This window comes from Triticum aestivum, chromosome 1A (genome assembly GCF_018294505.1).
Source record: "Triticum aestivum cultivar Chinese Spring chromosome 1A, IWGSC CS RefSeq v2.1, whole genome shotgun sequence".
NCBI classification, from domain to species: Eukaryota; Viridiplantae; Streptophyta; class Magnoliopsida; order Poales; family Poaceae; genus Triticum; species Triticum aestivum.
The window spans coordinates 534,461,004-534,478,261 of NC_057794.1; the positions used below are offsets into that span (position 1 = coordinate 534,461,004).

The following is a 17,258-nucleotide window of genomic DNA, read 5'->3' on the forward strand; positions in this document are numbered from 1 at the left end:
GGGGCGGCCGCCCCGGGCCCCCAACATCCAGGGGGCCCCTCCCGACCAAGTACGCAGGCCAGCCCATGAACTTCTCGAGACTGGTGTACAGGCGAGGGCACAGCCCGATCGATCGATAGTGCTGAAGTAGACGCACGAGCGCACGGCCGAGATTGTATCTATATCGCTTCGTACTGCCCTCGTAGTTGTGCGTAGGGAATGTAAAGGAACACAGCGGAAAAGCAGGCCGTCTAATCCAAAAGCCCTAATCTGATGTTCCCATCGCACGCCGCCACGCGAGGTTTCCAGACCCTGCATACTGAAGTTCGTCGATCCGCTGCAAACACAGGAGTACACGACCCCGTCTGGCTTCCCTCAATCTGGGTTCCACTGCTGTGATCCTGCCCACAATTAGCTTCTCCTCTCGTCTGCAGCCTGCACATGCTTCCGCCAAGGTTTGTTTACTAATTTTCATCCCTTCGAATGAATGGATACAAGATGACTAGCGTTCTAATGATTGAATTGTTATCTAGAACTCATGGCAAAGATTCCCCTCGCAAAATGGAAGTAATTACGACGGTAGGAAGTCATCTTTACAAAGAATGAAGAGAACATCATTTTGCCGTGCTTTCACGGTTACAATAGTTGCATATTTAAGTCACCTAAAGTCATTGAGAGAACTTAACTAGATCTGGTTATGATATTTATTTATGAATTTGCCTTTATACCTTCAACCTTGTCTATTTTTGGTTCTCGAGTAGACTATATAACAAGTATGTTAGCGCCAAATATATACTTTCTACTATAACATTTTTTATTGCAATTAGAGAACTTCTCAATGCATTAAGTTAGTCCTGCTGTGTTCCTAGCTTTGCTACTAAGTGTTATAGAATCACGGAGAGAAGCTATTTACAGAATTTTCAAGAGTAATATTGGTAACTCGGAAATAAGTTAATGCTTGAGATTGACATCAACCCCCCTCAAAATAGATTTGCATCGAGAATTAGAAGACATTTTGAAGGTAATTCATATAAGTTATCTGATATAAATATTGATTTTGAATGCATTTAAAAAATTTATTGGTAATAGTAACTATTGATGTTATATTAAAGGACCCCGAATTTTAGTTTCGCCCCGGGCCCCGAAAATCTCAGGACCGGCCCTGGGCTAATGTGGTAAACAAACTGATGGTAACATCCACTAAGGAAAAAAAACCTGATACATTATGCAAGCCACGTGAAGCTCCCGTATCCCTAAAAAAACTACCGTTACTAGAACCAGTTACTGTAATTAAAATAACATTGCTCTCACGGAACTACCAGCTGTAAATTATCGCATGAGAAATGCCAAAACTTTAATCATACCCTTCACATTGGAAATTTAAGAACTGTTGCTGGTATATTATATTAGGTTTCTAAGTAATCATAAGATTTATGGTTTATCAAGATTAATACGTGTTTGCCTTGTTAATGTGGCGGTGGTGCCACAAGTTGATGCAAACAAATAATATGTCCATCCATCCATCGGAATACAAATATTGCATGCTCCTAGTGTCGACACCCTCTAGTCAGGGTTGAAGATAGTGAGAGCACAAATATCTGCAGGATATATGCAAGTAGAAATCTTTAATTTATCTTGTCCATATAGCTAACATAGGCATGTTATAACTACATTCCAACTTAGGGCATGTACAATGGGGGCATATGCCCCCTAACAAAAAGTAGCTTGAGGTATTTATATTGATCTTTTCTTTTCAACGCAAGCTACTACTAGTAGGCCTCATCAAAGAATAGAAAGTAGACTCTCACTATACATGAATCTCTACTCTCCACTTCAACTTTTTCAGTTCTATGCATCGGACCACACTTTTTTTCCCAAGCACCCGCCTCCTGACAAGAATCCCGGTACACCCTGATATCCGATCCTACATGGCCTGCCGGGCATCACCCTAGAGTTATGCATTGGTCATGCATGCCCTTAGTAATATGATTCGAAAATGATATGCTACTCATACGAATTAATTTATTTACCAATAGGGTTTTCCACCCTTACAGAAGACCCAAGGACAGATTTGTGTGTAGTCTGATGGAAACATGTACAATATGTCCTGATCACAAGCACAATGATTGCTGCAGCAGCTTCTTCCGATCAGTCAGAATGATCAACCAGCCCATTGAATGTGCTCATTTCCTCAGAAAGTTGAAGTGATCATTGCTCTTGCTGTCAATCATAACATTACAGGAAAACTGCAAGGTACAATACTATATACATGACTAACAAAATTGCAGTCTAATGTCCCCAAGGCCTCAAGCTTTTGTGAAGGCGAAATGGTTCATCATGAGATAAGAATCACCCCATTCCAAATTGATCGATCGTAGCATCTACTTCGGTAGCGTCAAATGAACAAACATGTCACTCCATCGCCTCTGTGCTGAGCTGCAGCGTGGGCAGAAAAGCCATGGCCTCGCCGTCAATGGCCAGAGTCTCCTCATCGTCCGTGAAGCACTTGGTGGCGAACTTGACGCTGCCCAACAGATATTACCATTAGTTGTCAGCAAGAACAAGGCAAGAAAGAAGACGAGATGCAAATTGGTGCTAGTAGTACTACATGTGCCTTGCGTCGGCGGCCTTGATATGGAGCGCCTGCACCTGCGCGACCACCTCGTCTCCGACATACACCGGTGCCGCGAACTTGAACGACTGGCTCATGTACACGGCCCCAGGCTGCATCAACACGAAGAAGCACTGGTCAAATCAGGCGGGCTCCCATCGACCCGCCACGCAAAACACCTGTTCAACGGAATGCCAAAGACAGGGAGAGAGAGAGTGTACGAAGTTGGAGGCGGTGAGGGCGGGGAAGAGGGAGGCGACGAGCATGCCGTGCATCATGCGGCCGCACTGGAACCCACTCGCCCCGCGCACGAAGGCGTCATCCAGGATGAACGGGGTTGCGGTCACCGCTCACCCACACGAGGCCGCCATGTTGTCCTCCCTGAACCGCCGCCGGCGCGAGCGCGACAATCGCCTGCCTGCCTTCAGAGCCGCATCTGAGTTGGTGGTGGCAGCCGTCGCCGCCGTGCGGACAAGAAGACCGCCTCCCACTCAGGCCCAGAATCTCACAGACAAAGCTCCAAAGGTAGTGGGCAGCACGGTAGGCGAAGAAGATGCAAGCCCCAAACTCCGGGACACCACAAAGTTGGCAAAGGTCATTGCGACGCCCATGCCGCTTGACCACCTCCGTCAACGGCCCTGCAACTAACCGAGAAAAGTAACATGTACAACTTTGGCGTAGTGTTATTGGAAGTTATAATGGGGCAACCGCCCATCCTGGAATCCTCAGAACCAACCAATAGTATCCAATGGGTCGGTGACATCTTTCATGGGGCAACCAATAGTATACAAGGTGACTATGTCATCAATAGTGTCTGCAAGGCCATTGATGTCATGCTGAAATGCACCGCGCAAGCTCTAACTCAGCCCGCAACCAATAGTATACAAGGTGACTATGTCATCAATAGTGTATGCAAGGCCGCTGATGTCACGCTGAAATGCACTGCGCAAGCTCTAACTCAGCCCGCAACCAATAGTATACAAGGTGACTATGTCATCAATAGTGTCTGCAAAGCCGTTGATGCCACGCTGAAATGCACCGCGCAAGCTCTAACTCAGCCCACGGTGATCGAGGTGGTAGCACAACTACATGTTTGTCTAGAGCTAGAGGAACAACATCTCATTTAAGGTGGAGCGCGGTGTTGCGGAGGTGATGTCGCATGAGGAGGACTTTGTTGTTCAATTGATGACAATGGAGGGTAGGCTCAAAACATCAAGTTCCTAAGCCTAATTAGCAAATGCATTGCAATTTTTGCATGTAAAGCACCTCAATATAATTGTTAAGTGGTATGTTTACCTGAAATAGGATTTTTGGAGGGTAGGCTTAAGCCTATTGAAGCCCTCTTAGTAGTAGAATCGACATTGGATCTATGTATATGGAGTACTCTCTATTCAAGATCTTAAATGATCTTGCTTGACGTACAGAGTACATTTATATATAAGTATATGGTCAACCACTTTACTAGTAAGACAACTACTCCCGCTGTATGGAAATATAAGAGCGCTTAGATCATTAAAGTGGTGATCTAAATGCTCTTATATTTGTTTACAAAGGGAGTACAATTTTGTTGTTATTTCTAAAGAAGACTTTCAACCTTTTTCCAATATCATGAATGATTTTCTGCGCTCAAAGCAATCAGTGGTTAAAATTGTGGCTCTCATTCACTAACTGTGCCATACTTGCTAGAATACTTAGTTCATGGGTCAGTTGAACATGTTTGAGCACTTTGGACTAAGTTTTAGCTAATGATAACAACATGAAATAAAACATGTTCGACAGAGAGGTGGCAAAATGAAATAGAAAATCTTTTAGTGTCAACAAAGAACAAGTATGGGATTAATATTAAAAAAACCTAGTGAATAATACATGAAATGTTTGTGATGCGCCAAGAGTGCGGGACTGATGATCATGTTGGGCCATCCCAACAAATAATGTGACCATGTCAATGCGATGATGACCTTACATCATCGGTAAATCACGGACGCCACAGCTATCTTTCATCGTGTAGAAGGTAGTGTTAGCATTATGTCTAGTTTGGTTTTCACCCTCTAACTCAAGGCAATATTGCAGTTGGGAAGCCACATTAGTCATTGTGGGCCGTTGCACGGGGTCATGCTCGGTGCACTTGAGTGCAAGATCCACGACCTTCCACATGTTGTTCACATTGTAGTCACCTTGCATGCGGGCATCAACCACTTCCTCAATGTTGCCTCCCGAAAGGTGTTGACGTGCCCATTGGACAATATGGATGACCTCTGTAGATTGAAGGATGGTGGGTTGACCTGTAATTACCTCCAGTAGCACGACCCCAAAGCTATGTACATCACTTTTTTCGTTCAATTGTAGGGCCCTTGCATACCTGCGTATGTACATAAAACATGTATGAGATGCATTTGCATTACAGTTGATCTGAGTATGTCACATGAGGATATACTAAGCAAAATAATCGCCAAGCAGGCAACCAAAAGATTGTAATTAGTTAGGTATCAGTTTTTACTCAGGGGCGAGGTAGCCTCGTGTTCCAATCACCCGGGCCGTGGATATATGTGTATCGTCATCATGATTGAAAGCCTTCATCAAGCCAAAGTCGGCAACTTTGGCCTCAAGATTTTTATTTAGTAGGATGTTTGATGTCTTGACGTCACGATGCACGAAGGGCGGGCTGCACGACTTGTGCAAATACTCGAGCCCTACATGCACATCATATTTGACAGTGACGATATATCAGTCACACATCAACATATGTAAAGATTTAGCAAAGCATAAAGATCAACAATAACAAAGGGCACACCATATTCCAGATTAGAGGAAGTATACAATATCCTATATCGGAATGAGTATACCTTGTGCGGATTGTAGTGCAATGCAAAGCCTCTGTCTCCAGGTTAAGGGTACATCATTGCAATCTCTCCCTGCATAAGTTTGTCTGGCATTAGTACTATGGAACTTGAGACATAGAGTCGATATGCTCTTCTTACATACGGACTAGCACACCTCTGAGTTTCTTTTCTAGATTTCCTTCAGACATATGCTCGTAGACAAGAGCCAAATACACCCCATCCTTGCAATAACCAACTAATGATACAAGATTCTTGTGATGAATCTTCGTTAATGTCTGAGCCTGACCAAGAATAGGAAGAAAAGTGTCATAGTTTCCAAAATTGGCTGATTAAATTTACTTAACTAATATGTCTAGTTGATAGTACTTTACCTCTGTCAAAAACTCTCTTACATCTTGACTGGAGGATTGAGACCGCAACTTCACTGCCACTTGAGTACCATCCTGCAAGAAGCCATCATAAACAGTTCCAAACCCTCCTTGGCCGAGTACTATCTTGAAGTTGTCTGTTATGGTCTGTAGCTCCTTGTACGTGAATCGGTGGTTGTCCAGGTGTTGATGGTCTTGTCCTTTGCTCCTCCTTGTTGCTCCTTTGAAATTCAAGAAGTGAACCACTATTACTCACTATTGCTTGCACTGATGCAGTAGTGCAGAACTATCGATGTAGTGTTATTGACGTGTGTCACCTTTCTTTTTCCTCACTATGAGAATCAGAAGTACTACAAGTGCTCCAATCACAGCAACTGCAACTATCGGAACAACAATATAGACGGCGTGCTTATAATTCTTTTTGGTTTTGGTATGCTGGCAAGAGCTGTTTCTGTTGCAAAGGTTTGGGTTTTTGTTGTATCTATCAAGAAGAAGAGACCATTAGCAATTTTGACCAGGCAAATGTCAACGCAACTATTGGAGAACTAAATGGCAGTGGAGATATATGTACGATATGATGGATTAACCTTAGAGTTAGGGTGCCATCTTGACTTCTCTTTAGAAGCCTAGAGGGGATGGATCCATTAAGTTGGTTACCTGTCAAATCTCTGGATGGACCAAATAGTGTTTGCATGAAACATTGGCACCAAAATAGATATTAGTTAAAAGAAAACATATAATTTAATGTTGCTTACAAGAACACGAGAGATGGTAGTTGTGAAAGAACATTAGGAATTGATCCTCTCAATTTGTTGTATGACAAATCCCTGAAAAAAGGTGGCAAAACATACAAATATGTGAACTTCTTTACGAAAATTCATTGTGAAAATGGGTTAAAATCTCCTACTTACAAGGACTGGATATCTTTGAGATCGTCGAAATAAGATGATATATCACCGCTCAAACCATTAGATGACATATTTCTGTAGTTAAGAACACACAATGGTTCAGATGATGCAGAGTCATTCCTGATTTCTTGTGAGTGGCCACGAATTAAATTCAAACTTACATTCTTGTGATTCTTGGACGCCCAGAGATAGCATAGCTGCAGGACAACCCATCCCATTTAAAAGTCTTTGGAGCGCAGGGATCACCCATCCAATTCCTCTTCACCCTATACTTAGTCTTGATGCCATGAATAGCAGAAACTTTTTTACCCAAGGTAACAAACAAGACAAAATGTAGAAGTCAGAGATCACACAAGCATGTCTATCTGTATCGAGGAAAGCCTAGTGAGCAATCGGCATCTATCTCATGTATAAAACTAATGGCTAGCATCACTCCATGCAGAGGCCAATGATTTTCCCCTCGTTTTGAACAAAAAAAAAAGGTATGCAACAAGTTGAGGCACAGTAGATATTTACCGTCCTGAATGTCTGTGCCAACGTTGGCTGTAGAGATGACGGAGAAATACTCGAAGGCGTTGATGATCGGTGGCAGTGTCGAGTTGGCCGTGGCAGTCACGGTGAAGTTGTACCGGCTTAAGCACTTGTGAGGTTCGATGTTCGCAAAACCGTGGGTGACAAGGTACTCAGGCGTGTGCGGGAGATCAGTCGGCCCGTCGTCGACGATGATGTTGAACTGGCGCACGTCGTTGCCGGCTAGGATCTGCAGCTCGGCGGTATACAGGATGGCAATGCATCTACAACGGGTATTATATGCTCTCATTAGCTTACTGTGTAACTGTTGTAGGAGAAGAAGTACACTGGAAAAGTTCGTTAGTCTCCAAGTACAAAGGATGCGTGCTGTACCCGGGCGTTGGGTGGACGTGGTCCAGCTCCGTCTCCCAAGACACCTCGACGGTCTTGGACTTGGAGCCGTTGAGCGCCGTGACAGCGGTCTGCATCACGGTGGACGGCACATGGAGGCGGAGGTTGCCCACACTCTCTTGGACCTTCTCCTTTGTTGAGATGTCCAACCACAAATTCGGGTTGCTCCGCGGCATCCAGGCCCGGTCGTATGGATCGTCCGGGTACCTGATCGACCACAGCACACATTAAGACCAAAAGAAACAATCAGTCGTTGCTCGACTGGCCCGATCAACAAATTAGCACTCTGTTCCATCTAGTGTTGAGTCACCTGATTGGGTAGCTACCCGCGCCGCCCATATTGCGTCTGTCGACGAGGCCAAGCCCCTGCGTCGCGTTCACCTGCTGATACATTGTGTTCTCCAAGGGCCTCAGGGACAGCGAGGAGATAAACGGCGTCCCTGAGCCGATGTTCACCAGGCAAACCTGCACCGACTCGTCCGGGATCACGGCCATGACCTCGGCCAGCACCGTCCACTCGGCCCGGGTGATGTTCACCGTTCGCCACAAGTTGACGCCGAGGTAGAGATCAAAGATGGGGAGCTTGTTGAGCCCATCGTAGTTGCTGTACCTGAAGAAGGCCCGGATCAGGTACTTGGACCCCGGCACGAGGGACGGTAGGGTGTAGCAGCCGCAAGCCGTGTCCGGGAAGCCGCGCACGGTGTGGTAGGTCTTGGCCAGCTGGGGCTGTGGCTTCATGTACTCGGCCGAGATGTTGTAGTTGTAGCCGGCGTCTGTGAAGCCGGCGTCCGACGTGACAGGTATCTTGGTGATGGGGTCCGTGTAGCTGCCCTGCTCCTGGCCGCAGTCTATGGTGATGAAACCTGTGTTGCTCAACGCGAGCACGAATGTCAACTTGACAAAAAACAACCAACACACAATACGTACGTACTACTCTACTCTGCATCATATTTCTACCAGAAACAAATTATGTAAGTATCCATGATGTTAACAATTATAAAGCTCGCCTTCGAGACTAGGCGCTCGCTGGCCGTGAACTCGAAGCACCCCGACGGCGGCAGCGGTGAGGCTGAGCAGGAGTGTCTGCGACCATCGGGCGGCCATTGATCGCTGGCTCATTCTACTACGCGCGCACATGCTGGACAAGATGTCTCGTGGGCTTACAGTAGTACTCCGTATTTGTAGCTAGCCTTAACGTAGGTTCACACACTTGCCAGTAGTATAGTAGAGACATCACACAGGCCACAGAGCCTGCACCCTGCAGAAGGAGTATCTTTTAGTTGGGCGCGACAACCAAGAGTGCAGTTGACTTGACTGAGAGTTAGTTTGTCAACTATCTCGCTGGTTGCAAAGCTACCAATAGTGCGGCCTTGGTCGTTTGTGCACGTATATTCTAGAAAAAAAGGAGTAAATGGCGCAGTAGATATTTGATAAACAGCGTGTAGTTCAGGCATGCGATGTATTCCCTCGATTCCTAAATATAAGTCTTTTTAGAGAACTACATATCAAGTGAAATGAGTGAATCTACACTCAAAAATATATATATATACATATGTATGTAGTTCGTATTGAAATCTCTAAAATGACTTATATTTAGGAACGGAGGGAGTAGTTTACACACACATGCAGCTGAGACGGCGCAAATGAGAAACACATGCAATTTGCAATTGAGACGATGGCTAGCTAAGGGCTTCCCCAACAGCTATACGATGTGGTTGAGACATGCGATGAAGTTGAGAAAGACATGCTGCTGAGTGCTGAGACGATGCCCAAGAGGCGCAAGCAGGCGAGATATCCGTTTACTCATTCACTTAGGAGGTAAGTGTTTTCTTTGGAGTCGCACCCATGTCAATTGTCTGGGCGGTTGCATGCTACATGTAATTTGCTCTTTGCTGGTTTTTGCAAGGTGGTATGCTTATGTTTGGTGTCGAGAGTTGAGTTTGTTCCTAAAAATTAGATGGTGAAGATATATAAATTTGGATTGTCCGTGGACAAGAAGAAGAAGCGCTGGCGAAGAACAAGAAAAAGAAGAATTGTCGTAATTCACCATATAGAGCTAGCTCTTATCCAGTGGTTGTCAAAGTAAGAAAGAAGATAGGAGGGATAAAGTTAATAGTTTATATGTACAAGAGAAAAACAGCAATACACGGTCTGTAGCAATATCAAGGTCACACTTAGTATGTAATTAGGTTTAGCAATTCAGTTTGCAAATAGCCAAACATCAAAAAATGGGAAATACAATGAATTACTCAAACAATATCACTTAACACAGAGATCCCCACAAGGAATCATTGGCCATAGAGATTCCTCACAAAAAGTCCGACGCAAATTACCTGTTGCAATTGGCACAAGACCAACAATTCTAGCTTATCGAGCAGCAGGACCATTGTCCATTGTTGGCACCCTCCCAAAACTATGCTCCATCTCAAATCCGGTGCTGCTCTGACTCACATTTGTGGACTGGTTAGTAGGGTAAGCATCATATCTCAAGTTCTGGTCATTGCTATAAATGCCAGTGTAGAAGCTGGTGTTGGCTTCGCCACCGGCGTGGTCCTCCTCTAGTTTGAGGCACTCCTGTAGCTGCAACACAACATCAATCATGTTGGGACGCCGTGATGAAGCCTGTGCAGTGCACTTGAGCGCAATGTCAGCGGCTTTCCACATACTATTGACGTCGTGGTCTCCGTGCATGCGCACATCTACCACGCCTTCGATGTTGCCCTTTGCTAGCCGTTGTTGCACCCACTCGATGATGCTGATGCCCTGCGGATTGTGCAGGGTTGGTGGCTTCCCCGTGACAAGCACCAGCAGCACGACGCCGAAGCTGTACACATCACTCTTTGTCGTTGGTTGTCCTGTTGTCTGGTACCTTCGCAAATGTTTCAGTTCCACCAAATACTCAGACCATGGTATATTATAGGAAGATTTTGGAGAAGGGAAGAAGGAATTAACATACTCTGGATCCATGTATCCTCGTGTACCGACAATAACATTTGTGGATATCTGGGTTTCATTGTCGTGGTTGAAAGCCTTGGACAATCCGAAATCAGCAATCTTGGCCTCGAACCTTGTGTTCAATAGGATGTTTGTGGCCTTCACATCCCTATGAATCAAGGGTGGGTTGCACCCCTTGTGCAGGTATTCCAACCCTGCATACACACAACTCAAGATTATGAAAACAAACATTTAGGCCTCTTTTGGTTCATAGGATAGGATTATCATAGGAATAGAAATTTTGGAGGAAATGAGATGACATGTATCTCAAATCCTATGATTAGGAATAGGAAACGAGATGTCATTTGATTGACACCAAAGGAATTTTTCCATTGAGTCTAGGCTCATTTTTATTTCCCTATGAAATGTGAAGGATAGGAATCAATCCTATATAGGAATAGGAATCCATTCCTATGAACCAAAGAGCTCTAAAGGAAAAAAAATCCTATAAGAATCCTATCCTCTAGAATTCCTATGAATTCTTCAAACCAAAGGAGGCCTTAGGATAAGTGGTTGCCAACTATGCATTTAAGCGCTTACCTTGTGCAGATTCAACTGCAATTTTAAGTCTTTGTCTCCAGCTTAAACAAATTGTGTTGTGGTCTCCTCCTGTATACAAATCGTCATTGTGGATTTAATACTAAAACGTCGTTTGAGCGATTCAATACATGAATAGCAGTTAAATTATATTAGTTCAAAGTGCTCAAGTTATGTAGGTCACAACAGTTTATTTAGATGAATATCAATTACATTATATCAACACGAAGTGCTCATATTATGACCCACCAATCACCTTATAGTGTGCTCTTGTAGAGTTAAAAAAACATGCGTACCTACAATGTGCTCTTGCAAAGTTCCCCTCGACATGAACTCGTAGACAAGTGCCATGTGCTCACCATCCTTGCAGAAACCAATCAAGGAGACAAGATTCTTGTGATGAATCCGTGTTAAAATCTGAACCTAAACAACCAATTATCGGTGATCAGGACATTACTTCACAAATATCATTTCACCATACGAATTTATATTGATAGCCTTATTTAAATCAAAAATTTAGAGGAAATTATTGTAAGCCTACCTTGAAATTCTACATGTACATCGGCAGTTTGGATTAAAAGGGACTTCGAAATAAAATTGATTAGAAGGACAAGGAGAAATGCGAGTGCATTTATATAAATTGTACCTCAGCTAGGAATTCCTTGTCACCTTGATTGGAAGACTGAGATCGTATCTTTACAGCCACTTGAGTACCATCCTCCAAGAAGCCGTCATAGACATAACCGAACCCCCCTTTGCCCAATACATGCCGAAGGTTGTTCGTTATCCTCTCAATCTCTATGTATGTTAATTGACGAGTCTCAAGTCCAAGTGAAGTGTCCCCATCATTTGTTGTTTCATTTTGTGGTTTAACGGAGTTTTTCATTGATCCTTTTGGTACAAGACGAGTATAATTAGTTTAATTAGTACTTTCTGATGTGGAAACATACTGGATAATTGATGTTCTCATGCTAAAGCCTCACCTCGTTTTTTTCGTCTCAGCGAGGAAAAGAGTGTTAGCGCCACTACTACTATCACCATGGTGACAGCTATAGGGACAACAAACTTGATGGCTCGCTTGCTCTTTATCTTAGCAGGCTGACATGAATTATTGTTGGTGCAAAGGTTCAAGTTGTTGCCATATCTGCCAAAAAGATTAACAAACTGTAATCAAATTTATCAAAGCATCATGGAAGATGGAATCGAGAGAATTTATGGGTAAACTGACGACCTCAGATTTAGGGAGCCATCTTGAATTCTTTTGAGAAATCCAGAGGGAATTGATCCACTGAGTTGATTGCCCGACAAATCTCTGAAGAAGAAAAATACTATTTGCATGAGTCAGAGCTATTTAAGGAAAAATCACAATTGGATAGTAGGTGCAGCCTTACAAAAATTTCAGCAAGGGTAACTGCGAAAGGGCATCTGGAATTGTGCCAGTCAAGTTGTTGTTTGACAGATCCCTACAAAGTGCAAAATATGGACTAGTTTTATTGTTGTTTATGCACCATATTTTGTGTCTTTAAACTACCAAATAAAGACCAAAACAGATCCAGAACTTTGAACATACAAGTATTGGAGAGCCTTGAGATTCGCGAAAGAAGACAATATATCACCACTCGGACCACTGAAAGACAGGTTTCTACACAGAACAAATACATATTGGATCAGCTTAACTGGATGTAATCTTATGTATATGATAATTCCTGCTTTTGTCATACAAACATAGGTGATAAGTCGCTATAATTTATAGATTTGAAAAACTCACACGCTTATGATCCTTGGTGTTTGTGCAATTGTATAACTGCACATCAACCTTTCCCATGCTATAGTCTTGGGAATGCATGGGTCACCCATCCAGTTCTTCTGCACATGATACTTGTCCTTGATCGCCATGCTGGCCGACACTGAAGTAATTAATCAAGTAAATTCAAGTTTTTACCCTTACTTTGGTATTCGTGACACTAATTACCATATTTCATAGTTTTTCATCCATATTACCCATTTAGTGAAAGTTTCTCCAGCGGTTCTTTTGCCAAAAAAGCGTCCTGGAGCTATGTCTAGTACTCCCTCCGTCCCATATTAGTTGCCGCTGAAATGGATGTATCTAGATGTATTTTAGTGTTAGATACATCTGTTTGAGCGGTAACTAATATGGTACGAAACAAATCTGATAAAGGGTAATGAGGTGGAATCAATGATCACGTAGTTGTGTGACGTGAAGGAGGCGCCTATGTACGCCTCGCGATCATCAAAACAAAACCGTGTCCGGCTAAGCCAATGAATAGCACTAGAAGTAAAAATTGCGACGTGGCATACCACGTGTACCTCACGACAGAGACCTGCATGATAGATCGCTAAATGGGGTAAATACTGACAAGACCTTTTGCTAAATGGGGGTAAAACCCGGCAAACGTCTTGCTAAATGAGGTAATCCAAACAAAAAACTGTTAAATGGAGTAACCTATGTCAGAAATGTAAAACGGGTAAAAATTGGAACTAATCGCACCCATTTTTTTCAGTAGCGCGCATGATGTGCATAATTAGTGGCTTAAAGATCAGCTAAGCTCGTGTACATGTGTCAATGTGGTTCCATAATCTATGTATATATGTACGTACCGTCCTGGGAGTCCGTGCCGAGGATGGAGGTGGGCATGACGGAGAACAACTCGATGGCGTTGACGATCGGTGGCAGCGTCGAGTTAGTGGTGGCGTGCAAAGAGATATTGAATTTGTCGTATCGGTAGGGCTTTACATTGGAGATGACACCGGTGCCGTGGTAGTACAGCTTAGCAGCGGTCATGTTCAACTCCATGCCGTTGATGCGGACGTAGAACTGGCGCACGGCGCTGCTGGGGAGGATCTGCAGCTCCGAGAAGTGCATGACGATGAAGTACCCCGGCGATGGGTTGCGAGGCTGAGGCACGGGGTCCCAGGAGATATCGAGGTTCTTCTTGGAGGCGTTCAGCGGAGTGACTGCAGTCTGCATCACCGCCGACGGCACCTCGTAGTCGTCGTCGTCGCTCTGCACCTGCCTCGTCGTTGATATCTCTGTCCACTCCTTCGGGTCGGCCCAAGGGATCCATACTCGGTCGTATGGGTCTACGGGGTACCTGCTGATCCATCGCGTTTGTGACTGTCCAGTACTACAATCCAATTGGTGTACTTTGGAGTGGTAAACTGGGAAAAGAGATAGACAACTCGAGATATTTTGCAGTTTTGCTCACCTGATGATGTTGGTCTCGTCCGCCGGGCCAAGGTTCATCCTGTGTTCTACGAGGAGACCCTGCGTCAAGTTCGCCTGCGGGTAGAACTTCATCTTCAGCGGCCTCAGCTCCAGCGCGGAGACGAACGGCGTGCCGGCGCCGGTGTTCACAAGGCAGACCTGCACGAAGTCGTCCGGCACAACAACGATTGCCTCCGCCGTCACCTCGGAGCCTGGCGTCGAGACGTTGACGGTCTGCCAGTAGTTGACGCCGAGATGGAGGTTGAAGATAGGCGGCCTGCCGAGGCCGTCGTAGTCGCCATACAAGAATGCCGCGCGGACGAGGTACTTGCAACCGGGCACCAAGGGCCGGAGGGTGTAGCAGTTGCGTGCTCCGTCGGGGAAGCTGCGCACATTGTGGTAGCGCCGCGAGAGCTGCGGCCGGATGTACTTGGCCGAGATGTTGTGGTTGGCGCCGGCGGCGTCATCGGTGAAGCCGGCGTCCGAGACATATGACAGCTTTGTTCCCGCGTCCACGTAGCTCGCGGTGCCCGGCAGCCCGCAGTCTATGCTTATGAATCCTGCAGTGTCGCAAGGTACGTACGTAAGTACATGAAGCCGTTAATGGCGCGCCTGCGGCCATTGTAGTGCCGAGATTAAGGGGGCGCGATCTTCCCTGAGATTTTGAGCATACCTTTGCTCTCAAGCTGCGCGCGAGCTTGGGGTACGCCGCCGGTGGCAACGGCGGCGAGGCACAGGAGCAGCAGCCATGGACTTGCCGCCGTTGGTTGCTCCATATCACGTGCAAGAGCAGTTCGTAGTGGAGCGTAACATGCATTTGACTTTACGCGTTCAATGTCAGTGTATATATTCCCAGGCTTAAACTATATCTGGGATTCTAGATTGAGGGGTAGCAAAGCCAACTCTGAGCGAGCTTAATGATGAGCTGATCACGTCAACACCACCATGATTATCCGCGTCAGCTGCACATCTCTATGTCCAGCGCACAACCTGCACGATTCCGTACGTCTGGGTTCTGGCGAAGCAAGAGGAAGTTTACACGGTGGGTCGCCGACGGGTGGGTCCTGCTCTAACCTTGGCTGGAAATCTCCTGTCACCTATTGGGATCCACAAACGAAATGCTAGAAGTACAGATTTCTTACGGACTAGTGGATTTTTCTTATTGAGACTGGCATGTTGGCCCCGCATGTCATAATGCTCAACTTAACAGTCAATCTAACAGAGTTGGCTACTGTGCCACGTCGGGCCAGTCCTGTCATAATCGTGACTAAATTTGGCTGAACCAGTAAATAGTGGAAACTGATGGTATTTTGCAACATACTACCCTCAGGGCATCTCCAATAGTTTGTATGTTAGCTTGTGGTAAAATATGCTATGTCATCAACCAACACCTTAATATACAACAACTCCAATGGGTTGTATCTAGTTTGCCCAATAGAATGTAAGATAATAAAGGCCTGACCGGAGCTTGTGCAAAGGGTGTTGGTTCATGTACATACAACCTTCCTCTCTTTTCTCATTTATTATATGCCACATCATCAAAAAAATTATGTGGCAAAGTTTACCAACAAATATCTTACAACCATTGAAGATGCCCTCAGTGGTAGTAGGCATCAATCAAACATAACATAATGTGATAGTTTTTTGAAACCCTAATCCGAATTGTGGTGGTTTTTGTACTCCAGTTACTTTCTAATCATTGCCACGCCCTATTGTAGGGATCACGTGGGCTGAGAGTTGACTTGCATTCCGACTGGTCAATGTGGACTGGATCGTCGGTGCTTGCTGAAGCAGCTCCTTCCGATCACAAGCACAATGATTGCTGAAGCAGCTCCTTGCGATCACAGTCGAAATGATCACCCAACCCATTCAAGGTGGGCATATCTTAGAAAATTGAAGTGATCATTGCTCATGCTGTCAATCATAACATAACATGAAGACTGCAAGGCAGTAGTACTATATATTACCAACTAGTATAAATCACAATCCCATGTCCCCAAGGCCTGAAGCTTATATGAAGGCTAAATAGTTCATCATGAGATAAGAATCACCCCATTTCAAATTGATTGGTGTAGCATCTGCTTCGGTAGCGTCTAATGAACAAACATGTCACTCCATCGCCTCTGTGCTGAGCTGCAGTGTGGGCAGAAAAGCCATGGCCTGGCCGTCAATGGCGAGAGTCTCTTCATCGGCCATGAAGCACTTGGTGGCGAACTTGACGCTGCCCAATAGATATATTACTATCAGTTTCCAGCAAACACAAGGCTAGAAAGAAGATGCAAAATGGTGCCAGGTAGTAGTAAGTAGTACATGTGCCTTGCGCCGGCGGCCTTGATATGGAGCGCCTGCACCTGCGCGACCACCTCGTCTCCGACGTACACCGGCGCCGCGAACTTGAGGGACTGGCTCGCGTACACGGCCCCAGGCTGCATCGCAACGCGAAGAAGCACCCGTCAGAGCAGGGTGGGATCCCGTCGACCAGGCGCCATGCCCACCACCTGTTCGGCGGAATGCCAAAGAGAGGGAGGGAGGGAGGAAGCATACGAAGTGGGATGCGATGAGGGCGGGGAAGAGGGAGGCGACGAGCATGCCGTGCACCACGCGGCCGCGCTGGAACCCGCCCGTCCCGCGGGCGAAGGCGTCGTCCAGGTGGACGGGGTTGCGGTCGCCGCTCACCGCCGCGTACGCCGCCACGTCGTCCTCCGTGAACCGCCGCGGACGCGCGCGCAGCGCGTCGCCAGCCTTCAGCGCCGCCGCTGGGTCGGCGGTGGCCGCCGTCGCCGCCGTGCGGACGAGCAGAGGGGCCGCGCGGGCGAGGCGCATCCCGGCAGCTTCCTTCTTCTTTTCGGAGGGTTTTTTTCCCTTCTTCTTCTT

The 17,258-nt window shown here is 45.8% G+C and overlaps 3 protein-coding genes and 1 pseudogene across 3 annotated transcripts; all 4 read right to left on the reverse strand.

The window, feature by feature from the left end:
* Window positions 1–2,071: 2,071 nt before the first annotated feature.
* On the reverse strand, window positions 2,072–3,201 carry LOC123043926 ((R)-specific enoyl-CoA hydratase-like; annotated as a pseudogene).
* A 1,348-nt stretch (window positions 3,202–4,549) lies between these two features.
* On the reverse strand, window positions 4,550–8,731 carry LOC123044006 (probable LRR receptor-like serine/threonine-protein kinase At1g05700). Its single transcript, XM_044466658.1, has 14 exons — window positions 8,635–8,731; window positions 7,938–8,490; window positions 7,610–7,834; window positions 7,223–7,500; window positions 6,868–7,006; window positions 6,710–6,781; window positions 6,554–6,625; window positions 6,386–6,466; window positions 6,116–6,279; window positions 5,802–6,019; window positions 5,585–5,711; window positions 5,434–5,502; window positions 5,088–5,280; window positions 4,550–4,949 (listed from the first exon to the last, which is right to left on the reverse strand). The coding sequence occupies exons 1-14, from the start codon at window positions 8,729–8,731 to the stop codon at window positions 4,550–4,552; spliced, it is 2,688 nt and encodes an 895-aa protein (XP_044322593.1).
* Window positions 8,732–9,762: 1,031 nt separating this feature from the next.
* LOC123044087 (putative leucine-rich repeat receptor-like protein kinase At2g19210) lies at window positions 9,763–15,160 on the reverse strand. The gene is made up of 13 exons (XM_044466760.1): window positions 15,058–15,160; window positions 14,386–14,944; window positions 13,778–14,271; window positions 12,927–13,065; window positions 12,729–12,800; window positions 12,550–12,621; window positions 12,390–12,470; window positions 12,142–12,302; window positions 11,805–12,049; window positions 11,455–11,581; window positions 11,162–11,230; window positions 10,584–10,776; window positions 9,763–10,496 (listed from the first exon to the last, which is right to left on the reverse strand). The coding sequence occupies exons 1-13, from the start codon at window positions 15,158–15,160 to the stop codon at window positions 9,995–9,997; spliced, it is 2,817 nt and encodes a 938-aa protein (XP_044322695.1). The 3' UTR covers window positions 9,763–9,994.
* A 716-nt stretch (window positions 15,161–15,876) lies between these two features.
* On the reverse strand, window positions 15,877–17,252 carry LOC123063702 ((R)-specific enoyl-CoA hydratase). Its single transcript, XM_044487600.1, has 3 exons — window positions 16,929–17,252; window positions 16,695–16,810; window positions 15,877–16,605 (listed from the first exon to the last, which is right to left on the reverse strand). Exons 1-3 carry the CDS (start codon window positions 17,205–17,207, stop codon window positions 16,494–16,496), a joined length of 507 nt encoding a protein of 168 aa, XP_044343535.1. The 5' UTR covers window positions 17,208–17,252; the 3' UTR covers window positions 15,877–16,493.
* Window positions 17,253–17,258: the final 6 nt, after the last annotated feature.

Coding starts and splice junctions, on each gene's coding strand:
- LOC123063702 (XM_044487600.1), bottom strand. CDS start 17,207: ATGCGCCTCGCCCGCGCGGCCCCTCTGCTCGTCCGCACGGCGGCGACG. Junction 16,811..16,928: donor CCCTCATCGCATCCCACTTC/GTATGCTTCCTC, acceptor GTTGCGATGCAG/CCTGGGGCCGTGTACGCGAG. Junction 16,606..16,694: donor GCCGCCGGCGCAAGGCACAT/GTACTACTTACT, acceptor TCTATTGGGCAG/CGTCAAGTTCGCCACCAAGT.
- LOC123044087 (XM_044466760.1), bottom strand. CDS start 15,160: ATGGAGCAACCAACGGCGGCAAGTCCATGGCTGCTGCTCCTGTGCCTC. Junction 14,945..15,057: donor CGCGCAGCTTGAGAGCAAAG/GTATGCTCAAAA, acceptor GCGACACTGCAG/GATTCATAAGCATAGACTGC. Junction 12,622..12,728: donor CTCAAGGCTCTCCAATACTT/GTATGTTCAAAG, acceptor TGCACTTTGTAG/GGATCTGTCAAACAACAACT.
- LOC123044006 (XM_044466658.1), bottom strand. CDS start 8,731: ATGGCCGCCCGATGGTCGCAGACACTCCTGCTCAGCCTCACCGCTGCC. Junction 7,501..7,609: donor CACGTCCACCCAACGCCCGG/GTACAGCACGCA, acceptor TACCCGTTGTAG/ATGCATTGCCATCCTGTATA. Junction 4,950..5,087: donor CGAGGCTACCTCGCCCCTGA/GTAAAAACTGAT, acceptor GTACATACGCAG/GTATGCAAGGGCCCTACAAT.